Genomic DNA, 27,144 nt, shown 5'->3' with positions numbered 1-27,144 from the left:
GAAGGGTCACGGCGGATCAGAGTGGGGTCAGGAGACTGCCCCCGCCCCCTCCGCCGTGACGTGGCTCAGGGGATTCTCTTAGGACACACATGATGAGAAGAGCTCTGGGTCTGGGGTCCGGATCCCAGCTTTGCTGCTTTTGTTGTCGTAGCCTTGTGACCCTGGAGAATCTCTCCACCTCACTGTTTTCCTTCCCTTTCCTAGATAATGATAAAATACAGCGTCTCTTTCTCAGAAAAAAATGAAGAATACACTCAATGACATTCATGATAAAGGTTAAAATTATTGTGTGTCTGTGTTATGGGCTGAATGTGTTCCTCCCAAATTCATACCTTGAAACTCTAACTCCCAAAGTGATGATACTAGGAGGTGAGGTCTTTGGAAGGTGGTTAGGTTATAAAGGTGTAGCCCCATGAATGGATTTAGAGTAGCATTGGCATATATATGCTACCTAAAAAGCAGAGACATTACTTTGCCCATAAAGGTCCGTCCAGTCAAAGCTATGGTTTTTCCAGTAGTCATGTATGGATGGATGTGAGAGTTGGACCATAAAGAAAGCTGAACACCAAAGAATTGATACTTTTGAACTATGGTGTTGGAGAAGACTAAACTGAACTGATGTGTCAAATAGATAGCTAGTGGGAAGCTGCTGCATAGCACGGGAAACTCAGCTTGGTGCTCTGTGATGACCTAGAGGGGTGGAAAGTAGGTGGGTGGGAAGGAGGTTCAAGAGGGAGGGATACATGTATACATATAGTTGATTCATGTTGTTGTACAACAGAAAGTAACACAACATTATAAAGCAAGTATTTGTTGTTGTTCAGTTCCTAAGTTGTGTCCAACTCTTTGAGACCCCATGGACTGCAGCACTCCAGGCCTCCCTGTCCATCAACTCCCAGAGACTTCTCAAACTCATGTCCATTGAGTTGGTGATGCCATCCAACCATCTCATCCTCTGTCGTCCTCTTCTCCTCCTGCCTTCAGTCTTTCCCAGCATCAGGGTCTTTTCCAATGAGTCAGCTCTTCACATCAGGGGGCCAAAGTATTGGAGTTTCAGCTTCAGCATCAGTCCTTCCAATGAATATTCAGGGATGATTTCCTTTAGGGTGGACTGGTTTGATCTCCTTGCAGTCCAAGGGACTCTCAAGAGTCTTTTCTAGCACCACAGTTCAAAAGCATCAATTCTTCAGCATTCAGCCTTCTTTATGGTCCAACTCTCATATCCTTTACATGACTACCATAGTTTTGACTAGACAGACCTTTGTCAGCAAAGTGATGCCTCTGCTTTTGAATATGCTGTCTAGGTTTGTCATAGCTTTTATTCCAAGAAGCAAGCATCTTTTAGTTTCGTGGTTGCAGTCACCATCTCTGGGCCTTGCTTTCCCAGCTTGGGCCGTGAGCAGTTGAACAGTTGGGCAGGCAGATCTCTGGGACTTTCTCTGGCCAGAGAGCACCAGTGGATGTCCAGGCACAGGACTGTGATCTATTCTCCTTCACCTATAGGCTCCTGTACCCACAGAGAGATGCCAAAGAAGGTAACCTGCTGGCAGATCCTTTGGGAGGAAGGAAGGAAGTAGGCATTAACGCAGGAAGTGGGTATCCCTGGCTGTCCCTCCTTCGCTTCCTTCCTATATATATGTGTGATCAGCACATATATACTGAGGACTCTTGCATGCCAGACATTGTACTTGCCCTGTGGCTTCTGAGCTGAGCAAGACAGACACAGTCCCTGCCCTCCAAGAGCTTATTTTCTAGTGGGAAGACAAGGGGGAGGGGGAATAAGTTTCACAACTATGTATTTAATTGCAATAAATACCAAGATGTGATAAATACCAAGATGGCGAAGCACATGGAACTCTGAGTGTCTGGGGGTAGATATCCAGGAAGACTTCCTGGAGAAAGAAACATTTCAGTGGAAATTTGAAAGGAGAAAATGAATTATGTGAAGGAGGGAAGGAGAATTTCAGGCAGAAAGGACAGCAAACGCTGAGTCCCTGAAGTGGAAAGAAGTGTTCTAGGATGCAAAGGAAGACCGATGTTGGCTGAATGCAGAAAGCCAGGCGGAGAGAAGGTGCCAGACCATGCTGAGGAGGGAAATAGCCAGATCACACAGGTCATATAATGCACCCAAGACTGTGCAGCCATAAAAAGATGATGCTTGAGATCTTCAGTTATTACTGTGGAAGGATGTCCGCGGTGTGTTATTAGATGGAAAACAGGCTGCCAAACCATGTGCCTGTCAGGATCTCATGCGTATTGTGTATGTATGCAAAGATATATCCAGAGAACCATCTACAGCAACACATACCAAGATGTCAATAGTGGTTATCCTGAGGTGATAAGATTATGGATGATTTTCATTTTATTCTTTACATTGTTATACAGTGTCTGAATGGAGCAAATGCTACTTTTATAATCATGGAAGCAGCAACAATAAAGTGATTTCCATTTTGAAACAAGGCAGAAGAAACATATTCCATAGAAGTTTTTCAGTTACTGTAGTCTGCTTCTCAGTTGCAGGCAATCACAAGCCTTATTTGCTCCTAAAATGCCTCCCTTCAGTAAAGGCCCTTCCATCTTCCACCCCCACTGTAGTAAAACATTTTATCAGTATATTCCCTGCCACTATTGGACTTTCCCCTCGCAGGGCCCTCGCATATGCTAACACCTGCCTACACTCACTCAGGCGTCCAGGACTGATTAATTCTGTATATTGCCAGTGCACTTTCCATGTAATTAAGCATATTGAAATGGAATAAAGGGGCTTGGCTGTGTGGGTGGTGGAGCCAAGAACAAACTTCGTTTGTAAATTGGGCTCCTTGCCACTGTGCAGAGCTTTCCTGGGGGGATAGCGCACCTTGCGCCTGGCTTCCAGCCGCTCCCTTAGCTCCCGAGGGGCCCTGTGAGTCCAGCCAACACTGCTGGGAGGAGAGCTCAGAGGAGGAGGCCCCGCACTTGCCAGCGTTCACCCAGGGGGCGGCCGCGTGGAACTTGGAACTGTCCCGCCCTCCCGGCAGGGGTGACTCCTGCCTCGGCATTTACCTTTAGGCCTCTTTTCTACCTTTACACCTGCCCCCAGCAAACCCCACCAGAGAAGGGACCATATAACCTTGTTTGTTCCTTTAAGGACAGCCAGAATTGACTGGCATTTAATAATAATAATAATAATGGTAGCTGTTGCTAATTATTAACCAGTTATTATGAACCAGGCATTATGCTAAATACTTTAGATACACGCTTATTTAATCCTCCCAGTAGCCCTTTGGTGGGCATTAATAGATGGCATTTAATAAGTGGGCACTTCATAGATGCATCACTGAGGCTCAGAGAGGCGTTGTACCTTGCTTGGGCTCACATGGGGATTCGGCCCTAGCCCTTCAGGCCCTCTAAAGGCCATGGACTTTGCTCCTCCACCTCTTTAGGACCCTGTATTGGCCAAATATCAAACGAATGCAGAGAGAGGAAACAAAGGCCATTTAGTCTTCTTCTGAATCACTGAGCTTCTGAAGCCCAGGGTGCTTGTCCCTGATCCTGCCCGGCTCCATGGCCTTCACCCTTGAGGTCATCCCAGGGTGGAAGACCCATTTGGTTTCTACCAACAGGAGCCAGGCTGCCATCCTGGCTGGGGCTTTGGGGGGCAGGAACTCTGTTCCCATGAATGTCCCACTCTTGGGGTCACCACTGTGCTGCTTGCGGCCTTGGGGCTGGCCATGGAGCGCCTGCCGCTGACTTGGTATCTCAGTGACTACAGGGATGAACCACTATTTGCAGATCTGTCGTGTGTGGTGCGTGTCAACTGCGTTGGGCTGACCTCTCTGTGGACTGGCTTTTACCAGGGTCTGTTCTCCTGACTGGTCCTTTCTGGCCTGAGCCTGGGATGGCATCCTTCATGGAGCACTCACCCAGGAGCTGGTGATCTCCATGTGTCAACTCTGACCCTCACTGCAGCTCTGTGAGATAGGAACTTATCATCCCATCATAATTTAGTCTTATTTATAATGGCTTCCCAGGTGGCTCATGGGTAAAGAATTTGCCTGCCAGTGCAGGAGATGCAGGAGACTCGGGTTCGATCCCTGGGTCAGGAAGATCCCTTGGAGGAGGAAATGGCAACCCACTCCAGTGTTCTTGCTTGGAAAATTCCACAGACAGAGGAGGCTGGCAGGCTACAGTCCATGGGGTCACACAGAGTCTGACGTGGTTGAACGACTGAGCACACATAGACATTAATGACTGTCTCTCCTCTGAGATCCCAGCAGCATGGAGCAGAGATTGGGTGTTCTTTACACATTGTCCCGACAGTGCCTGGCACACAGTGGATGTCTTGAATGAAGGAGAGAGTGGCTACCTCTGAGGCAGGCCCCAAGCCAGGTCTTTTTGACTCCAAAGCTCCAATCTTGACCACCGCTTCACGTGCATCCTGGTCTGAACACAGCACAGAGCTGGACTTCTGTTGAGGAACGAATCCTGCTAAGAAGCGTTAGTGGTTTTTATAACTGCCTGGGATGGACCTGAGCAGTCAGACCCTTTCCCTTAGAGACAGACACGTGCCTTCATGATGAAAAAGCTGAATAGCGCCATGGCCCACAGTGAGGTTTGCTCATCAAAGGTACCTATGGACGTTCAAGACCACCTTCAGCTCTTCCTTGATGGAAGGTAAGTGGTGGCAGGAACCCGTCTATATGCATAGATCTCAGCCTCCAAGCCTCCCGTTTCCCACCTGGGGAGCCCGAAGACCAGAGGGAGGGAAAGGACTGGCTGAGGATCATGTAAAAGTAGATCCAGGTGTCTGAATCCCCAGCACAGAGCCCTGGACAGAGCCTCTTCAGCATCAGGCAGCTCCACTTTGCCGGCCGACTCTGTCTCCGTGAGTCCCTGAGATAGTCCTGCTGGGAGAGAGTGAGGCTGGCGTACTTTCCAAGGATGCAGTCTGTGTATTCTCAGTGCGGAAAAAGGGTGTGGCTGCTACATAATACTTGTTTAGTAAAGATATTTTTAAAGTATTTTTATTTGTGATTATGACTGATTTTATAGCAGTCCTAATGAAGATGACAAAAATTACCTCTTAATATTTCTAACAGTAAGAAGAAACCTTAGATAATAAGGGTATGTTACAAGCAACTCTCTGCCTGTAAATTCTACAACTTAGATGAATGAACCAATTTCTTGAAAGATACAAACCGCTAACACTCAAGAAAGAAAAATAGATAACCTGAAAATTCTATATGTGTGTCAAAGAAACTGAATTTGTAGTTAAAAACCATCCAAAAAAAGAAAAAAAAAAAAGAAAACTCAAGCCCAGATGCTTTCACTAATGATCTCTTGCAAATAGTTAAGGAAGAACTATTACACAATCTCTCTCTGAAAATAAAAAGTGAGGAAATGCTTCCCAACTCATTTTATGAAACCAGTATTATATAACAGCAAGAACAAACACATTTCAGGAAAAGAAAATTACAGATCACTATTCTTCATGAACTTAGATGTGAAAACCCCCAACAAAACTTAACAACCCCAACAATCTATTAAAAATATATATACCATGACCAAATGAGTTTTATCCAAGGAACAAAAAGCTAGTTCGACATTTGAAAATTAGTGTTACTGAGAAAAACCATATAATCAGAAAAGGCATTTAACAATATTCAATATTCACCATGCCCCTGGAGGAGGGCATGGCAACCCACTCCAGTATTCTTGCCTGGAGAATCCCATGGACAGAGGAGCCTGGCGGGCTACAGTCCATGAGGTCGCCAAGAGTCAGACACAACTGAGTGACTAACCACAGTACAATATCCATTTATGATTTTTAAAAACTCTAATTAAATTAGGAGTCAAAAGGAACTTCCCTAACCTGATGAAGAGCATCTTCACAAAGTAATAGATAACATATTTAATGGTGAAAATTAGACAGTTTCTTCTAAGATTGAAATAAGTCAAAAATATCTTCCCTCACCACTCCTATTCAGTATCATACTAGAAATTGTAGTCAGTACAATAAATCAATAGAAAGAAAGAAAAGGCAAACATATCTGAAAAGAAGAAATAAAACTCTATTTACAGAGACTACTCTTCTGCATAGAAAATTCCAAAGAATCTACAAAAAACACTCTGAGAAATAATGAGTTTAGCAAGATGGAGCGACACAAAGTTAGCATACAGAAGTCACCTGCATTTCTATGTGCTAGCAATGAACAATTGAAATTCAGCATTAATTTAAAAAAACACAGTTTAGGGTAGAAATAAATAATAAAATATGTGTAGTTATTTATATGCTGAAAACTCCAACAACGACCTAAATAAATGGACATATACTGTGTTCATGGATACAAAGACTCAGTATTATTAAGATGCCAGGTCTCCCTAGTTTGATCTTGATTCAACACAAACCCAATTCCAATCCCAGCAGGAATTTTTATAGATGTTTACACACTGACTGTAAATTTTGTAATGGCAAGGCAAAGAAACTAGAGGAGCTAAAATAATCCTGAAAGCGAAGAGCACTGTTAGAGGACTTATTACCTGATTTCAAGACTTACTATAAAACTACAATAAACAAGATGGTGCAGTATTAGAGAAAGGATAGACGTGTAGATCAGTGGAATGGAGCAGAGCGTTCAGAAATAAACCCCCCTCTACATACTTAAACGATGTCTGGCAAAAATGAAAAGGTAATTCAGTGGAGAAAGGAAAGACGGTTCTTTCAACATGGTGCTGGAACAGTTGGATATTTACATGCCAACAAATGAGCCTCAACCTCAACCTCACACCTTCTATGAAAATGAACTCAAAATACATCATAGCCCTAAAGGTAAAATAAACACTGCACTGCCGCTACAGGAATACATAGGAGAAAATCTGTGTGACCTCGCATTAGGCAAAGAGTTTTTAGATGAGACACCAAAAGCATGGCCCATAAAAGAAAAAAATTGACAAAATGGGCTTTATGAAAGTTAAAAACGTTGCTCTGCAAAAGACACACTTTTAAGAGAATGAAAAGACACACCACAGACTCGGAGAAGTCCATATTTTCTAATTACATTTCTGACAAAGGACTTGTATTGAAAATGTATAAAGAACTCTCCAAATGGGTAGAAGACCTGGGAAATGGTTTTGTGTGGAAAATTGGTTGCATGTAGTGATGGACACATGAATCTGTGCACTTGTCAAAACCATAGAACTGTGCACAGAGTGAATGTTGCTATATATAAAATTTTTAAAAACTCAACCTGGTTGTTGGGGGTAGATGGAGTGCAGACTGAGACAAATGAAGACAAAGGAGTCTAACTGTATTACAAATGATTCCTGTAGCCACACTGAAAGGGAGTGGAGAAGGAGGAAGCTGACCTAAGTGATTTTGAGAAACATTGTTTCGACTGATACTATAAGACAAAGACAAGAAGAGCTGCCCTCAGACACTGTATTCCAGTTGGTAAATTTCTTTGCCTCTAAGGAGAATGGATTAGGAATTCTGAAACTACTTCATTTGTGCAGGTTGAAAAAATAAGTACATTTTAAATCATGAGAGCCAGGTTCTTACTCTCAAAGAAAGTCATAAAGAAGGAAAGGGTTGCGAATAGAATAAATCCTGTGGTGCTGGGCTCATCAAAGATATCAATATGGACTCATTCACAAAAAAGAAAAAAAGATGTGTATGTATATACACAGGTAAATAGATGCAGAAATCAAGACAGCTGTGTATGTATGCATGAGTTAGTACATGTACATATAATTCCTTATCTGATCCATTGATGGGGTTGTACCAATAAAAATGGGTACAGCTAGTACTGAGATCTTAGTTTCTAAATACTGTTCTTCAAATGAAAGGAACCAGGGCTCTTTGTAGGAATCACTGATTCCAGGTCTAGGGCAGAGGACCCTGGGACATCTTTTAGGACCGGGCAATAAAGATGTACTACCAAATCAATCAGTCAGCCTATCATATGTGTACAGAGTCAGCCTGAAAGAGCACCCATGGCCAAAGGAGAAGTAAATATCCAGGGATCCATACTCACATAATTACATAAAGAACAGGATAAAGAAATCAATGGGGGAGAAGCGACAACTCTTGCTTACAGAAACATCGCCATGAAAAAGCATAGAAGGAATAAAGGAAGAGAAACTCACAGTTAGAGCATCATATTACACTGCCGTGGGCAAGGTGCACCAAAGGATGCTAAATAGCAGAAACAGGATGTTTTGCATAATTTCAAAGCACCTCTATCAATATATTTTGTAATAATAAAGGGGAAAATTGTTAAGTTCACAGTGGAGAATCCTGGCAGATACCAAGTTATCCAAGCGTAATAAGTATTAAGAAAAAATCTTAACTTTTTTCTAATTGTAAACAGAACACTTGCTGGTTGTGGAGAAGTCTGATCATACGCAGGCAGACTTGGGTTTGCCATGACCATCCTTCCTTCCCTGCCCCTGTCCAGCCAAGGATGTGACAACTGTCAGCAGTTGGCATGTCCTTCCAGACCGCTTTCTTCCTGACCTGTTGTGCACACAGTGACTTGGGAACCCTTGTTCATTCTGTTCCTTTGATGATCCAAACATCGGCTTTTTAGAAAAGTGCTTCCTTTCTCAGTTCAAAACCTTTCATCTCTGATTAATAAGATTTGGACTAAGTTGTTGCCACTTCAGAGTGTCATAGAAGACCCTCCTCAAAAGTCGAAGCACAAAATGTAGCAAAAATAAAATGTGTCTTAGCCATTTTGTGATCATTTTTTGCTACTGCGATTTAGTATCTATAGTGTTCTCCTGCTGTCGGCTAGAGAGAGACAAAACACAGGAGAAATGACAGAATGTCTCCTGAGTGTGTTCATTTTCTCACCTTGAGCGGGGTTTAGAGAGGGACTTGCTGGCTGAGTGGCAGGGAGCGTGGGGCAGCCGTGTCCCTCCCCAGGCGCCCCAGGGCCCTCAGAATCTTTCTTGTGGCTAGAGTGCTGTGGGCATTCAGGTGGGCATCAGGTACTGGTGATCTGGGGGCCGGAAAGAGGTGTGTGTGATGCAGAGCTTGGATCTGTGTCCCCTGAGTGCTCTGCATGGAACTTGTGTTGAACGGGGAGGGTGGGAGTGGGCTACAGAGGGCACTGAAGACTCCTGGTGTCCCGGGTGATGTGCTGGCTGAGCATCGGTGACAGGGTGGCGGCAGCGAGCGTCCACTGAGTGATCATTCCAGGCTGGCACCTGCTAAGTGCTTTTTCATGTTCCACCGTAATGCATCCCGAAACAGTTCTTGACATAGACTCTGTACCATTCATTGACGATGAGCAAACTGAGGCTCAGAGAGATCATCACTTGCTCAAGATCACACAGCAAGGGAGCCGTGAAACTGGGTGGGGATTGGCTCTAAGGCCTCCCCCGTTAGCCACAAGGTTCTAAACCCCTGAGCTTATGCGATGGAAAAAACAAGCAGACTGACGATCCTTGGCAGCCAGGCCCTCAGTCTTCCCTGCTTCTGCTCGGGTTCTCTACTGTCAGCACAGTTGTGACACTTGCCAGGGATTTCTGCAGACTCTGCTTTTGAATTTGGAGCCTGGAGGATTCTCCTGGCCATTCAGAATATGTTTAAGTAAAAGTGTGGTGGAAATGGCAGAAGGTATGGCAATGTGAGGGTAGTAATGATGGGGAAAATAATAATAATAGAAGGAAGTAAGTTAGGGCAGAGAAGTGGTCTACTATTTCTGATTGACAGTGATACTCATAGGAATCATGAGCATCCAGGGAGTGCTCCCTCTGTGTCAACCAGGGTGCTCAGTGAAGGCTGCTCCTGCTCTGAGTCATTTCATTCTCCCAGCAACCCTGTGACGAAGGGGCAGAATCATCCTCATTTTAGAGATGGGCAACCAAGACCCAGAGAGATTAAGCAATATGCCGAAGGTCACACAGCTGGTAGGTGGAGGAGCTGGGGTTGAAAACTCAGGTGGCTCTGGAGCTTAGTCACAGAAATCCAGTTCTCATCTCTTCCTCCCCTCACAACTCCTCCTCTGGCCAGCTCCAGTGGCTCTTACAAGACTTAGAAGGTCATCCCCTTGCAAAATGGTTCTCACAACTGGGCATCTTGAGCTTACTGCCCCCTGGAGGTATGTCATTAGTGTGTTTACTTGCTCAGTTGTATCCGACTCTTTGTGACTCCATGGACTGTTGTCTGCCATTCTCCTGTGTCCATTGGATTTTCCAGGCAAGAATACTTGAGTGGGTTGTCATGCCCTCCTCCAGGGGATCTTCCCAACCCAGGGATTGAACCTAGGTCTCCTGCATTGCAGGCGGATTCTTTACCGACTGAGCCTCCGGGGAAGCCCCATAACTTTGGGTTATTTCTCTTACATGTGGTGTGTATGCTCATGTCCACACACTCCCAGTGATATTCCTGAAATCTACATAATAGCAACAGCACAAAAGCCTCAGTAGTCACTGATCACTCCCAGCCCAGTCCTGTCTGGGGGCCGGGGCAGGGCAGGGAGGTGGCGAGAATCATCTCGTTCTATCCTCATCACAGCCCCATGCAGAGCTACTGATTGTCATCATCCCCATTTTATGGATGAAGAGACTAAGGCTCAGTGAGGTTAAACAGCTTGCCCCAAAGTGTGTTCTTAGCTGGCAGAGAGTTGGCAATTCAAACGCAGGGCTCTCCAAGGTCACATGTTCACCTCGGCTGCCTACTGGGTGAATGAATGTCTCCGATTGGTAACGTGGTTTTTAAAATTGTATGTTGAGAAAGCCTTTGTCCATATTTCTGTGCCTCCGCATTCAGTGCTTTTTCCACTCCCAAGGGCAGCAGATAATCTCCATTGTGTATGCCAGCGCCACTAATTTAGTATGGTTGCAAAAGTGCTTGTACTTGTGTGTTAGCAACTGGGCTGTGCCAGAGAGAGGACTTAGCTAAGGGTCTCACAGTAGCATCTGCTGTGGGTGGAAGGGGGACCTGGGGCCCGGATGATTGGACGTGTGCCATCTCCATGTGAGAGCACTGGCCCAGCTCAACTTTTAAGATGATTTAAATAAGAATTTATGACTAAAGTTTTACTCCGGCAAGAAAGTATTGTTTGGAGAAAGCTAATAATGATGGCTGCCGCTTTTCATACCCACTGTGCCAGGCATTGTGAGTCACTGGCAGGCAGTGTCACATGGTGGTTAAATGCACACATTTTGGAGTCAAAATTACCAGCTGTATCTCCCTGGACTCACTTTCCTCATCTGTAAAACTGGGAAAATAGTACCTTTAGGAACTTGTGAAGATGTAGCCAGAGAATCTCTACAGAAGCACTTAATACAGATAAAAGTATTCAAAATGTGCTGGCTTTTTAAAAAAAGTATGTCTGGTTTCAGTATAAGACTGTTTAGTGTAAATAGCGTTGATTCTGTTTATGGATGAGAAAATGAGAATCAGAAAGTGGGAGTGATTTGCACAAGGTCATATGTCCAGAAGGGGCTGGCCAAGGTCACAGGCCTGGCTCTCAGATCTAACGCCCATCCATGGGGTTTCTACTGTGGGGCCTGTCTCCAGGGTGAAGGGTCAGTCTGGTGTTGCCCCTCCAGGATGGAATAAGCTCATGCTGTTCCTTCGGTTCCTTGCTGACCTGCCAGCCCTGGCCCCGCACGGAGCCTGCTTGCAAGGAATCATGGCAGAGCAGCCCCTGGTTCCTGGAGGTCTTGCCAGTCCTCTGCTCTTTCAGCAAAAGGTGGGATCACATTTTCACATCACTGCCGAGCTCCACCTTAGAAGACTGGCCGTGCCTCCTTTCCAGAGCCCCTCGCTGGAGCAGGGCCTCTGTGTCCCTGGGGGATGCCCCTCGCTGGGGTGGAGTGGCCACCTCTCTCTCCTGCCCAGGAGTCCATGAGCCATGAACATCCGAATTGGCATCTTGCTTCCCTTCCAAGGACTGTGGGAGAGGAGTTGTGCTTTCCATAGATTCGAGGTTCTCTAAAAATAATTTTTAAAAAATAATGATACCTGTACCACCACCACCTGTATCCTAGGTCCTATATTGTCAGGACGCAATGAGCTAGTGCAATAAAGTCCAGTACCCAGCACAGGAAAAGCCCTCCCCAAGTGATGGCTCTGGTTTTGTGAGTGATCATTAGTATCCACACGAGTGTGGGTGCTGGTGGGCGAGACTGGTTCCTGATGGCATCTGAAACTCTCTGGTAGCTGATGAACCTGCCCTGATGATGAACACCTTTCCGAGGAGCCATAAGATGGTTTCTTTCCTGAGCATCCCAGCACAGGCAGGGTCCAGTTTAAGCCTCTCCCCGCTCCCCCCAACTTGCCCTAACCCCTGCTGGCTAGATCACATTCTCAGTCCTTCCATAGTTGTTCTCTTAGCCAGGTTTGTGAACTGGCCTCTGAACGGAGGTTCAGTAAATTGCAAGTGTTCAAGTTGCTCAGTCCTACCTCCTGACTTTTAAAGGGGCCCCTGCCAGGGTAGTAATTGCTGCCAGGCAGGCTACTGCCAAAAAGAGTAATACTTAGTTTCTACAGGGAGACCATTTGTAGCAGGAGCCCAGCTGTCATTTGCCCTGGTCACAGGAAAAGGTGATAGCATTCATTCAGGCTCCCACGGCCCTGTGAACCATGCTGTCCACAGGAGGGAGATGGTCAGCAGGGGCTGGCTTTCCTTCTCATCCCTCATCCCAAGTAGCCAAGGGAAGAGCCTGAGATGCTGGGTGGCCACTAACCAGCACAAGAGGGTCAGCAGTTGCCCTCTGGCTCCACCTGTGGCCCTGCCAAGTTCAGTGCCTGCCTATTGAGGATGTGTGGGCATCTCTGGTGGCTCAGTGGTAAAGAATCTGCTGCCTGCCAATGCAGGAGATGCAGGTTTGCTCCCTGGATCGGGCAGATCCCCTGAAGAAGGCAATGGCAACCCACTCCAGTATTCTTGCCTGGGAAATCCCATAGACAGAGGAGCCTGGCAGGCTACAGTCCATGGGGTCACAAAGAGTCAGATATCATGACTTAGCAGCTAAACGACAAGCCAGGATGTGCATGGTTTGCTGGATCTAAGGTCAGCCTATTCTCCCTTTTTGCAGGGGAAACAGTGATCAATGGGCATTTCCTCAGCATTTCCCTGCTGTGGGATAGGGCACACACGCTTTGAGAGAGGTCAGTAAACATGGCTGGGCAGTGCTTCAGGCGCTTGACCACGCATACGAATGGTCAGGGACCTTGTCAAGTGCAGATAATGATTCCGCAAGTGCTATCAGTACCATTATTATGGCTGCATAACAACTCCAAAACTGAGAGGTATGCAATAGCCCTGGATTTTACTCTGCCTTGCTGTGGGTCCACCAAGTCAAGAAGTGGACGGGGCAAAGCAGGGCAGCTTGTCTCGGCTCCATGACCCTTCAGGCTGCAGCTGTAGCCCCTGGGAGGCTCGTTTTGTCTCGTGTCCGGAGGTTGACATTGGCTGCTGGCTGGGGCCACCTTCTCCCAGAGCTTGTTCAGGCTTCTTCTAAGCATGGCAGCTTAGAAAGGGATTCTGAAGTCATGGGTCCCAGAGAGAGGCAGGTAGATCTGTATTCTTTTTATGACCCAGCCTCAGGAGGAGAAAGGGACAACAGAAGATGGGATGGTTGGATGGCATCACTGACTCAATGGACATGAGATTTGCCTATTTGGGGCATTTCATATGAGTGAATCGTAGAATATGTGGCCTTGGTGTCTGGCTCCTTTCACTTGGCATAACGTAGCCTGTATCAGTAAATTCCTTTTTATAGTGAAATATTCTGCTGTGTGGCTATAGCATGTTTTGTTTGTCCATTTGTGAGTTGATACGTGTGTGGGTCATCTCCATCTGTTAGCACTTTGATGTAGCTTCTTTTATCCCTTCCTCTGTACACTTTTACACGATTGATATTATACAATATATACTATTTTGCATCCCACATTTTCACTTGTGTTTTCCCATGTAATTAAAAACTTCTCATAAGTGCAGTTTGTAATAGCTGCATGATAATACTCCATCTTCTGGTTGAATTATAATTTACCCAACCATTCCCTTGAAGTCGGGCATTTAGTTGTTTTCAGTTGAAATAATGTTTTAAAAGGAGCATCAGTTGAGAAAAACCTCCAAGGATCCCTCCAAAAGAGCTTAAATCATCTCTCAGCCCATCAGTGCCAGCAAGCTGCTGAGCCCAGTGGGGGACAGGAATGACATCCCAAATTACCAGGAGACAAAGATTGGACTGGCTGGTATGAAAACGATTCTTCTCCGGGGGGCACAGCAGATCTGCCAAGGGCCCAGGCCTGTTCTTCCCCAAGCCACCAAAAGTCGAGGGAGATGTTAGCATTATATCATGTCTCCCAGCAAATTTTTACATTTCTTTTTAGAATATTTTTTCTTTAGCCTCAACAATATAGGCTTCATATGCAATCCAGAAAGCACAGAAAATTCCTAAAGAGCTTGAAATTAGAATTGCCTGGAATTCACCATGCAGAGGCAGCTCCTGTGAACATTTGGGCATATTCCTTCCCAGTCTCTTTAACACACTGGAGGACATGTTAGATGGACAATTTTAAGATATCATTTAAAAACTTGAATTTGAAAGTCAAGCACGTCCACTGTAGAAAATGTCGGAAGATCTACACTAAGGGGAAGACCCAAGCAACAGTTGTGGTGTCCGTCCTTCCCGAGTGTTATGCTTACAGGTAATATGCTCTGGTTCTTTCTGGATAGCCATGAGTGCCACCAGGTTTTGAGTGCCACCCACGTGGTAGACAAAGTCTGACAAAGGACCTTTTGCCGACAAGGGTCCCTATAGTCAAAGCTATGGTTTTTCAGTAGTCATGTATGGATGTGAGAGTTGGACTATAAAGAAGGCTGAGCACCGAAGAATTGATGCTTTTGAATTGTGGTGCTGAAGAAGATTCTTGAGAGTCCCTTGGACTGCAAGGAGATCCAACCAATCAATCTTAAAGGAAATCAGTTCTGAATATTCACTGGAAGGACTGATGCTGAAGCTAAAGCTCCAATACTTTGGCCACCTGATGCAAAGAGCCAACTCATTAGAAAAGACCCTGATGCTGAGAAAGATTGAAGGTAGGAGGAGAAGCTGGTGACAGAGGAAGAGATGATTGGATGGTGTGACCGACTCAACGGACATGAGTTTGAGCAAGCTCCGGGAGATGGTGAAGGACAGGGAAGCCTGGCGTGCTACAGTCCATGGGGTCACAAAGAGTCAGACACAACTGAACAACTGAACAACAAATGGCAGGCAGGATGGTGAGTTCCAAAGAGGTCTGCCTCCTAATCCCCAGAACCTGCAAATATGTTAGGTTCCATAACAAAGGGGAGTTAAAATTACAGATGGAATTAAGGTTGCTAATCAGCTGACTTTGACATGGGGAGATTTCTAGATTATCTGGTGGGGGGGGGCAGTGTAATCACAAGAGGCCCTAAATGTGGGGGAGAGAATCATAAGAGAGAACCAGAAAGATGGCTCTATGAGAAGGATTTGGACCGAAGATACTGGCATCTTTATTGATTTAATTTTACTTTTTGAGTAACAAAAACATCAAAACTTTACCAAAAAAGCATATTCAGAGCATTACTTCTCCTTCACATCCCTTCTACCCAACCCCTACCACTCCTTGCAAGACAACTAAATGACCTTGTTTCTGACTTATTTCTGTTTCTTTTTGTAAGAATAAGCAAGGACATATATACATTCTTTTGCCTTTCTTATATAGAAGGTAGTGTGCAATAGATATTCTTTTTCACTTAATTTATAAAATTTTAGTATCCTGGGAATCACTACATGTCAGTGCACAGGAATCTGTGTCATTTTTTTATACAGCTGTGTAGTACTCCGTTTCTGTGGCTTTGTTGTACTTGAATTCAACCACTGTCCTCTGTCTAAGCACTTAGACTGCTTTCAGTATTTTACAGTTACAAACAATGATGCAATGAGCGACCATGTGTATGTATTTTATCACTTTTGGAAGTGTATCTTCAGGGCAAATTTCTAGAAGTGAGATTTCTGTGTCAACAGGTAAATACATATATAGTTTGCTCAACATTGCAAAATCGTGTTCACTGTAGAAGTGGACATAAGTGTTGTTCCATCCTGGACTCTCACCAGACATGTCTAAGCATGACCAACAGGCGCTGTCCAGTTTTTGATTGTTTCCAATCTGATAGGTGAGAAAGTGTATCTTGATGTAGCTTAATGTGCAATTTTCTTATTATGAGTGAAATTGAACACCTTTTAGTAGGCTTATGGGCCATTTTATGTCTTTTTGTAACATAAAAATGGTTTTGTGGTTGTGTCTTTTATTATCCTTCTGTTGTCAAGATTTTGGATTTTTCCCCTAAATTTAAGAATTCTTTATATATCAGGACTTGCTAGCCCTTTATCGGTGATAAATATTACAAATGCTTTCTCATTGACTGTCATTTTCTTTCAACACTGCTTATAGAGTATTTTTCCCCCATGTCCAAGTTTTTCATTATCATTTAGTTGGGTTACCAATTCTTTCTTCTATTGAATCTGAGTTCTCCTTAGAAAAACTTTTTTAGATATAGAGCAGTTAGTTTATCCATTTTTTCTTTGAATACTTGTACATACATTTATTCTTTTTAAATCTCTTATCAACATGTTGGCCCTGAACTGAGTGTGGATCTGATTTATTCTTATGTGCTGTATATGATATGGATTCAATCTTATGTCTTTCCAAATGGCTATGTAGTTATCCTAACGCTATGTATTAAAAAGCACATCTTTACCACAGTGATTTGTGATGGCTTCTCTATCATATACTGCATTTCTGTGTGTCCTTGGGCTTATTTCTAGTCTGTTCCTCTGTATGTCCATCTGTTTTCTGATGGGTCAGTCCCCCATTGTTCATATAAAGGCTTTAGAACAGGATTTAGTATCTAGTACTTCCCCCTGCAGCAGTTCGATCTCAGCATTTTCATAACTATTCTTGCAGTTTGATTTTAGTTGAAAACTATTATTAAAAAGTTAATAGATTCATTTTTAGAATGATTTTAGGTTAATAAAAAAATCAAGCAGAAAATATAGAGTTCTCATATATCCCTCCTCCCTTCAGCCTTTCCACACACAATTTCCTGTTATTATTAACATCTTTCATTAGTGTTCATAAATTGCATTTATTGCAATGATGAACCACATAATTATTAACTAAAATCCATAGTTTATATTAGCTTTCACCATTGGTATTACACATTCTATGAGTTTGGACAAATGTATAATGAAATGTACCCACCATTACAGTATCATCTGGGGTAGTTTCATCCTCTGCTTTCTGCCTGCTCATCCCTCCCTCCTTCGCCAAACCCCTGGCAACCACTGATCTTTTTCCTGTCTCCATAGTTTCACCTTCTCCCGAATGTCATGTAGTTGGAATCATATAATATGTAGTCTTTTCAGATTGGCTTCCTCCACTTAGCACTATACATTTAGGGTTCCTCTATGTGCAGTTTTATTTTTCCACATGAACCTTTGTGTCAGCTTATCTAACAAAAGCCGGTTGGTATTTTTATAGGGATAATGTTAAATTTTCAAATGAGAGAGAATTAACATCTTAATGATGCTGAATCCTTTCCAACAACAGGGCATCTTTTTTTTTTTTTTCCTGTTTGTTGAGTCATCTTGAGTGTACTGTTTTCTTCACATATGTGTTGCACATTTCCTGTTAAGTTTCTTCCTAGATATTTTCTCTCTTCTGTCACCATTTAAAATGGGGTTTCATCTCCTGATTGGCCACTCTGTGTGTGAAGGCTGTGTTCGTGAACTTGAGAACTCACTGATTTCTTACAGGTCTATGGAGCAGCACAAAGCAGACGGGAGAGCTAGCCCAGGCCAGCTTTACCCTGATTTACCAGGAAGCCTCAGACTCATAACATCTTTCCTCTTCCCATCATCCCAGTTTTCACTCTTCCAAAATGAAGGGCTGGATAGAAGTGCACTATTTCCCAGAGTGAAACTCCAGCCAAAAGTAAATTGTGGCTTGTGGTTTTACTTCTTTGCCTTCCTTGTGATTGAAAAAATTGGGCATTCTTTCCCTGAGGCAGTGCACAGAGCTGGGCTGCAGGTACCCAGCCTCCCTGCATAGTCTGGCCTTGTCAAACTAGACCTTTACATAAATGGAAAATGTCTCCTGCCCGTCTGCAGAAGCCGGAAGGGGCAAGGGGACTAGCTTGCCTGTTTGTTTATTTGCTTGTCCATTTATTTGATTGTTTATTCACAAGTTCACTGATACTGTCAGGCCTTAGAAGGGTGCCTCCCATGTGCCATGCAAGGGGAATGCAGTACTCTGGTCTGGAGCTCAATGCTCACAGCCCAGCATGATCTCAAACTGTGATGAGGACTGTGGGGCTGCTATTGCAGAAAATTTTTTTGGGCGGTGCTGGTTTCCAGTGCCTTTGCATCATCTGAGTTGAAATGTTGCATAGGCAAATGCAAGTCTGGGGCTCAGCCTAGCAGTTGGGCTAGGTTCAAATCCTGCTCTGGATTCAAATCCTGATGGGTGTCCTTGGGCAAGCGACTTCATTACTCTGAGTTTCATGGCCCTGGTTTAGAACAGGCTATATCCCCCCATGCCTCGAGTGGTGTTTCTAAGTCTAGAGTCAAATCGTACGAGGTAGCTGGCCTAAGCGATAAGCGAGGTGCTCAGGGGGTTTCGGTAGCTGTTCTTTCTCCTGAGTTTGACCTTTGTAATTGCTCTGATGTGTTTGTTTGGAAGCCAGACTCTCCTGTGAGAAGGACTCAGGAGTGACTTCTCTGCCCTTGCTCCGACATGGACTCAGAGTGTGACCTTGGGCATGTCCTTTCCCCTCTCTGGGCCTCAGTTTTTCCTGGGGGCTAGAGCAGGCCTTCTTTGAGGACTGCTCGTGTCCTGAAAGGGAAGCTCAGGTGACACAGTGGTAAAGAGTCCGCTGCCAATGCAGGATATGCAAGGGTTAGAAAATCCCATGGGAGGCTACAGACCATGGGGTCTCAAAGAGCTGGACACGACTGAGCACGTCACATTTTACACTTCATTTCATGTCCTGGAAATAATAAGCAAGGATTGACAATGGATGTGCTAGGGTGAGAAGGAGGAACCACAGGAGGTGAGAATGCACCATCTGCCAATTCCATCCGCAGCATGTCTGAGTGAGTTCTGCCTTGTGAGAGCCCTAACCCTAACCCTAAACCAGAGAGGGTGTGTGCTGAGCTCACCCAAACCCAGCTCTTACCCCCAGCTTGGTTCCTTCAGGAACCTTCTGAGCATTTACCTTGATCTTTTTTATTAAATACAGACAAGGTTTACTGACTCCTGAACTGTTGGAAAAAACTGTTGTCTCATTAAAACTGCATTGCTCACTTGTACCAAAAAAAAAAGAAAACAAGCCCATTAAAATTTCATACCTGATATGGAAGACCATTAAAGATTCATAATTGCAATAAAACTCTCCAGTGGAATTTGAATTTTCACTGCGGTGATGGTACAATCAGCAGAGTCCTCATTGGAAGCCGCAAAATCCATTTCAATAAAATCTTGGGGAGGTGGGGAAGAAGGGCCTGAAGTCAGCTTCCTTTCGGACCCTGGCCCAGCGAGAGTTCCACTGCTGTGCGTATCCCGAGAGGGAAGATTCCCGCCCACCCAGCTCAGCACGGGGGGTCAAGTTGTTGGCAGGTCTCTCCCCCGACTCCCTCTGATGCAGGAGCTTGGCCCTGCTGCCATCCTGCCCTTGGTTCTTTGGGCTCATTTGTTCCCTTCACCAAGCACGACTAGGGCACCGACTGTGTGCAGGGCAGGATGCCCCGGGGTTGAGGATCTTATCAGAGGTGGAAGGGTAGGCTGTCTTTTCTTCAAGGAGGTGCCAGTACGGGTCAGAGCAGAGGCTTGGCAGGCTGGCAGAATGTCGGCCAAATGCCAGCTCTTCTCACTTCCCTTCCTGACCTCAGTCTCCTCACCTGTAAGATGGGGATATAAGTATGTGCCTCGTGGGTGTGGTTAGTACGTGTGAGTGCTGAAATGGAGGGCAGGTCCAGGGAGGAGGCAGGTGGAAAGGCAGGTGGTATGGGTTTAAGAGACTCTGAGGAGGCAGGATAGCAAGATTTGGTTGGTGAGTGACCAAGGGGTAAACATGGTTTTCAAAAACACAGCTGACATTTATTGAGCACTTACTGTATCCTGGATGCTGTGTTACCTGCTTTGTAGTTTTTAGTCCATGAACATTCACTCGCCACCTTGCATGTGCCAAGTGCTATTTTCGGTGCTGGGGCTACAGTGGCGAGTGCATTAACTCATTTTTAATCCTCAGACAATGAAGTAGGCACTGATGCTTAACCTGTTTTCCAGAGAAGGTAACTGAGTCACTGAGAGGGCAGGGAAATCACCCAAGGTCACACAGCTAGGAAGTGGCAGGTGGAATTAGACTCGGAGAACAAGATTCCTGAGTCTGTGTTCAATAACCACGCAGCAGATGGCATCTCATTTAGACGATGTAACACTCTAGTGAGTGGTGGTCTTATTCTTGTTTTGAGGGAAGAAAGGCTTGGAGATGTAACATTGTTTTCCCCAGGTCTCTTAGGGAGTAACAGGGAACTGTTTACCAAGGCTGGCTCACACCCAAGCCTGACTTGGGCCCTTTCCGCTGCTCCAGGAGCCTCAGACTCAGGGGAAATGAATTTCTGCTTCCTGGTGGTTGGCTGGCCAAGTTCAGGGAAAATCAGTGTCCTGTCCTTGTTAAAGTCCCTTCCCTCTCTCCACGGAGAGTCCTGAACCAGAGCCTGTCACTCCATGGGCTGTGGATGATGGAGGAGTCTTTGCTCTGCCTTAAAATGAAGGGCACTCCCGTGGTCCGCCCTCCACTCCTCCGTCACTGGTGATGAATAGGACGCCTGTGGTGACAAATAAAATAAAACCTCCTTTATTCATTTATCCTTCCACGTCCTCCCCATCGGCGCCTGTCTGCAAGCTGAGCAATATTAGACACTCGATCACACTCTCCCTTCTCTTGCAGGTCGTGTCCTGACAGGTCTGGGTGGCTGGTGTTTCCTTGGTTAATCAGCCTCAGGGTCTGGGCTTGGCTGTTGCCCTGCTCTGTCCCCCGGACAGGTCCCTGTGCTGCCTGTCTGGACAGTCTCCCCATCTGTAGGGGATCCTGGAACGCCTGACAGTCATTGCCTGTCTTGACCTTTTGCCTTGATTACCACCCCACCCCTCCACCCCCTCCCATCCCTGGCCCCTGGTTGTCTAACTCAGAGCTGGCTTTCGTGGGAAGGAGAGTAACATTCCAATGACTAAACAGGTAGAACTCTTAACTGGGTTTTTGGTTGCCTGGTGGGAAGCGGGGAGGGGGGCTGGAAGGGTGGGCTTTAGGGGAAGTGCTAGGTGAAGACCTTTAAACACTCCACCTGTACTTCACATTGCACAAACCAAAGGACAAGAGGAAGTGAGTGGAAGTAAGCCTGAGAGAATAGGGAGGAGGGGTCTCTCCCATCCCTTCCCCATAAACATCTCCTGTGTGCCAGACACTGCGCGGGATAAAAGTGCCTCTGGGTTGAGGGAGAATACAAGAGAGGTTGGGCTCAAATGCTGGCTCACTGTTCACATGTGACGGTGACCTTGAGCAAGCTGACATGTCGACCTGTCCCTGCCGTTTGGAAAGAAAGCGAATGAAAAGCTCTCGAAAGCCACGTCAGGCCCTGGGCCAAGTGGTCCCACTTGCTTCTCAGTGCCCTGGGGATTGCAAGCAGTCCTGTGTGCATTGTGCAGAGCAGGAGACAGACTCGGAGTGTCCTTGAGGTGTGCAGGGCCACACGGCCACTGTGCCCTGTCTGCCTGGCTTCAGGACGATGGATATCTTTCGGCTGCACTACAGGGACAAGACTCCAGAGCCTGCTGGCCTGAGGCTGCTGGGATCAACGGGGGAGACGCTGGATTTATTTGAAAGTGGCTGGTGAACTTTAAATGGCATTGAACGTGCAGATGCCTCTTCTGACAGGGCTCGCAGGCCTTGGGAAGCTTTCCAACAAGTAGAAGGAATGAGAGAGAGCTGGACACAGAAATGGGAGTCACTCAGACCAACTCAGATGCTTCGAAGGGCTGTCTGGAGACAACCCCATCTAGAGCTTTGGTTTGATGATTCAAATGGTAAAGAAACTGCCTGCAATGTTGGAGACCTGGGTTTGGTCCCTGGATTGGGAAGATCACCTGGAAGAGGACAAGGCAACCCACTCCAGTATTCTCGCCTGGAGAATTCCATGGACTATTCTATGGGGATGCAGAGAGTCAGACACGACTGAGCGACTTTCACTCACTGAAGAAGAAGAACGATAGGAGAGGAGAGGAAAGAGATGGGAAAGACGGGCTCATGCACCCCCATTAAATCGGGGTTTCCAGAGAGTGACTCCTGCTTCACGTCTGTTCCCTGGCGTATCGCACACGATCCCCATGCTGACGCACAGACTGGGTAGGGATTTATTCAACAGGCATGTGATTAGCACAGCAGACCTTCCATTTGCCAGATGTTAATTCTTACACGGAAGCTGCAGTAACTCTCCACTGGTGATTCACAGGACTGAACAAATGACAGGTGCCCGGCTCAGGGCAAGGGAAGGTAACTGAAGTTTGGAGACCGTAGCGTTAAATCGGCTCACCCCCGCCCCCCACCAAGAAGCATTGCCTCCAGAGGAGACTGATACCCCCAACCCAGCATTGCCAGATTTAGCTAATAAAAACACACACCGCCATGTAAATCTGAGTTCCAGCTAAACAACGAATACTTGATTTAGTGTACGTAAGTCCCATGCACTATCTGGGACATTCCTCACTGTAGAGGGCCAGGTAGCTGTTTGTGGCATTGAGGTTCCCCCCACCCCGGGCCTAGACCTGTAGGGAGGGGCTTGCTCACAAAGGGTGCTCTCACTCATCTGGTCTCTCAGATGTTACTTCCTTTAATTAAACTGCTGAGATTAAATAAAGTGTGTGGGAAAGATTAAAATTGATTCCCTTAGCTTAACAAAAGCCAGAGCTATTGAGAGGGATACTTCAGTAAACAGAGCACTTCAGCAGATGAAAAGTACAGCCTGGCTCCAGCTCAGAGCTGTGGGGAAGGGGGGAGCTGGGGGCAGAGGGGGGAGGTGCAGCTGCTACTCAGGGAAACCGTGAGGACCCAGAACAGTGGGCCGGAGGGGGCTGGCATTGCACTCCGCTCTCAGTAAGGCCCTAGTGCCTGCCTGTGAAGGTCCCCTTTAACACAGCTTTGCTTCTCAGCATCAGAGAACACCAGCTGGGAGAGAGGCACAGTGGGAAGAGGCAAAACCACACCTCCTGTGCATAAGCACTTATTGAGCACTTACTGTGTGCTGAGCCTCAAATCAGACATTGGGTCTTCCCTTAAGCTCTTTACAAGGAGACCAACTGAGGCTACCTAAGCTTCCCAAGGAGCGCTAGTGGTAAAGAACCTGCCAGCAGGAGGTGTAAGAGGCACTGGTTCAATCCCTGGGTTGGGAAGATCCCCTGGAGAAGGAAATGGCAACCCACTCCAGTATTCTTGCCTGGAGAGTTCCATAGACAGAGGAGCCTGGTGGGCTACAGTCCATGGGGTTGCAAAGAGACACGACTGAAGTGACTTAGCACACACAAGTTCTCAGGGACTTTTCAACTGGGGAGCTCTAAGATGTGGAAAGAGAAAATTGTAGATATTGCTGGTGGCATTGAAAAACAACGCTGATGACCAATGATGCTGATGACTATAGAAATTTGGAGGGCAATCCTGGGCTAGGATTCCCTTCTTATGTGCAAGAAAACTAAGGGAAAAAAGTTTAATGGATTTTTGCCCCCTGTTCTTAATAACAGTGGAAAATGTGCTCCTACATGTAATTTGGAAAGTAATTTCCTGAGAAAAATTTAAATAGGCCTCTAATAATAAGCTGTTGTAACCCAAACTCCTCTCAAACCTGACCTACAGTTTTACTTTTTTTTCTGCCTTCATGGGAGGTAATAGATCTTCTGAGGTTTTGCTATAGATTTATTCTCAAGAAGCAGGACTGAAATAGCATGAAATAAAACCCAAAACAATGAATTTTGAAACCAGGCCACTATTTGAAAGCTTTTTTTTTCCCTCTCCTAAAGTAACAGAAAAATACCTTAACAAAATGAATGTGTTCTTTTCACCGATTGAAAAAAGGAAGTTTACTGGGGGATTTGCTTGAGTTCATGTGGCATGAAAGTAGCAAAGCCAGAGCGTCTACCCAAGTCTGATGGTCTTTGAAACCTTTGACCATAGGGTTATGCCGCGTGCTGGGCTATAGGGGTCATTCAGGTTTTTAAGCCGGGAGGAATATCACAAAAGCAAAAAGCTAAAGAAACATTAAACCTGGTGCCAGGTCTGGGGCCAGTTTAGAAGTTAATGCGCGGAGGAGAATGCCAGCCCAGGAGCCCAGGAGTGAGCAGGTGGGGGCACAGGCTAGGGAACTGATGGAGGGGGAGGAAGGTGAGACTTCCTGGAGAGAGAGAGAGTGTGTGTGTGTGTGTGATAGTCGCTCAGTCATGTCCACTCTGCGATCCCATGAACTGGAGCTTGCCAAAGTTCTCGGTCCATGGAATTCTCTAGGCAACAATACTGGAGTGGGTTGCCACCGGGGATCTTCCCATCCCAGGGATCAAACCTGGGTCTCCGGCACTGGGGGGACAAAGGCAGAGTTGATGATGAGGGTGGATTTTCAGAGCCGGATGCTGCAGGCAGGGCTAGGGAGGAACAGCAAGATGGGGGCTCTGAGCGTGCCGGGTTTGAAACCTGACAGCCGCCCAGTAGCAGACAGCGTTAGGACCTTGGAGCCTGACTTGGGTTTCCACCCTGCTGTCCTCGTCCCTAGCTTCTGTAACCACAAACTATTCACTTAACCTCTCTGAGTCTCTGTCTTTTCTCTGGTCAGATGCAGAGCAAATGATACCTACTTGGCAGAATATCAAATAGGGGATTTGGCAGAGAATATTAAATAGGGAAAAATGTGTAAAGGGACAAACAAGGTACTTGGCATACAGTCGGCATCTGGTCAAAAGGGGCTTGAAATTTGGGGCTCCAGGCTGGTGTCATGTGTTGGTCCCCTCTGAGCTGCAGCAGAAATGGTCTTGGAGCTAGGACTGGGGGGGACTGGTGTCTGATTCTTCATTCATTGGATTAATTTTTATTGAACTCCCACTGTGTGCTGGGCCTTGGAGACAAGGTGTGGAGAGGCTGGCGGGAAAACGCACTCAGGGCATGAGGTGGAGCCCGCTGAGCTGCCTGAGAGCGGGAGGCGCTCTGTCTTTCTTGGCTTCGTGTCCAGCGCAGAGCCTGGCACACAGGAGGTGGGCGGGAAGTGTTGGATGGGGTCGTGGAGGCCAAGATGCCATGGGCCTTCTCTGAACACATCAACACCGGAGCAGAGGGCAGACAGAAAGACGGAATTTATAACCACTTTCTATTCTGGAAACTCCCCGGTTGCAGGTGAGGGGTTAAAGAAAAGACAGGAGACTGGGGACCAGGGTTTTGGTTCTCGGGCTCATCACCACATCTTCTTTTCTTCTCTTTTTCTTCCAAATTCATGTTTGGCTCACCTTTTCCAAGTTCTGCTTTAAAAAACCCTGGAAAACGCCCCTAGGGGTAACCATGTGCCATCAGCAGACAAGGATGCCGGGAAGAAGGAAGAGGGGCCAGAAATAATTGGTGTTATAGGGCTGCCCTTCAAGACCACGGTGGGCTGTGACCCTGGGAAGCCCCCTCTGGTCACCCATCAATGAATGTAGAAAAAGCACCAAACCCTCTGAGTTCAAATGTGCCCCAGCTGACCCTGCAACAGCTTCCTGGGCAACCCCTTCTGGTCTTGTCACATATTTATGTTTATTGGAAGGCTAGTTTTTTCTTGTTCTATTTTTTCATCCTGTCATTAAAAAATATATTCTCCCATTACCAAATAAAATCACCTTCTTGTCCTAAAAATCCAAGCAATGTATTATTCCTTCATCAGTAGGCCAGTTTTCTCATTTATTGATTTCTCTTAAGTAAATTAAAATGACGCTTACACTAAGGCAACATAAGAATGCATGCTTAAGGTAACAACCTTAATGATGTAGAAGGTAAAAGGAAAATTAATGAAACAGTGCCTTCACATCTCATCTTCCCCCCAATTCCTCCTGCATCTAGGCCTCTGAAATGGCTTTGGTTTTCTAGATAAGGAGACCCTTGGGAACTTCAGAGACCCACCCCTCAAAGCCCTTGTTCAGTTGAAGGAGGTGGCCCTTTCTAGTGACAGGATCATGGGCTGAGGATCCGGATTAGATAGTTGGTTCTGTCATTGGTTTGCTGTGTGACCCTTAGGCATTCACATAACCTCTTTGAGTCTCTTGCTGTGTGACCCTCAAGCACCCACATAGCCTGTATGAGCCTTGGTGACTTCCTTCCTAGGCTACCCAGGAAGAAATTTGGGTTCTGGACTCTGAAGCTCCCGGCATGAGTCAGTGTCCCGCAGACAGCCCAGGTGACTGTGTTGTGTTGTGGTCTTTGCAGGTTGGGGACCAGATTCTGGAGGTGAATGGGCGGAGCTTTCTCAACATCCTGCACGACGAGGCGGTCAGGCTGCTCAAGTCATCCCAGCATCTCATCCTGACCGTGAAGGACGTCGGGAGGCTGCCCCACGCCCGCACCACCGTGGACGAGACCAAGTGGATTGCCAGTTCCCGGATCGGGGACGCTGCCGCCAACTGCGCAGGGTGCGGCCGTGCTGCTTTCTCACTGTGAGCCCCAGGACCCCAGGGCCGTTCCTGATAGCCAGTAACCGCCTTCCATCCCTGCACCATGCTCTGTGCCCCGATCTGTGAAGACTGTCCCGGCTCCCTGAGCCTGAAGTCCCAGCCCAGGGTCCCTTCCGTTTGCAGGGCTGACCACGGGCACATCCCCTTTGCTCTTCTGGCCTCAGTTTTCCTTGGAAAGCTGAACTGCAGCATCCAGTTCTCTCGCTCTTTACTTGCCGTTTAGCAAATCTTGTAACTTCCTTTTTGGCCCTTAGTTGCTTTGTCTGAAAAGTGGGACTCCTAACTGCAGCCCCCATTCCAGATGTGTGGATGAGGATCCCATGAGTGACTTGCATGAAAGGGTCTTGGCAGTCATAACGTGAGAGATAGTTGCCAGGTGGCTGCATAGC

The 27,144-nt window shown here is 46.2% G+C and overlaps 1 protein-coding gene across 8 annotated transcripts in view; it reads left to right on the top strand.

The window, feature by feature from the left end:
- The window catches only part of WHRN (whirlin), an 87,590-nt gene that overhangs the window by 36,836 nt on the left and 23,610 nt on the right, over positions 1-27,144 (top strand). For 4 of the 8 annotated variants that reach the window (XM_081574978.1, XM_081574973.1, XM_081574967.1 and 1 more), the window contains exon 4: positions 26,511-26,713. In XM_081574978.1, coding sequence (XP_081431104.1) covers positions 26,511-26,713 — 203 coding nt within the window. Of the gene's footprint in view, positions 1-26,510; positions 26,738-27,144 lie in introns of all 8 variants that reach the window. The other 4 variants (XM_081574976.1, XM_081574972.1, XM_081574964.1 and 1 more) reach the window with 2 other exon arrangements.

Source organism: Giraffa tippelskirchi, chromosome 1 (genome assembly GCF_054371585.1).
Source record: "Giraffa tippelskirchi isolate mGirTip1 chromosome 1, T2T-mGirTip1v1.2.pri, whole genome shotgun sequence".
NCBI lineage: Eukaryota > Metazoa > Chordata > Mammalia > Artiodactyla > Giraffidae > Giraffa > Giraffa tippelskirchi.
This window is presented reverse-complemented; position numbering and strand designations above follow the sequence as displayed.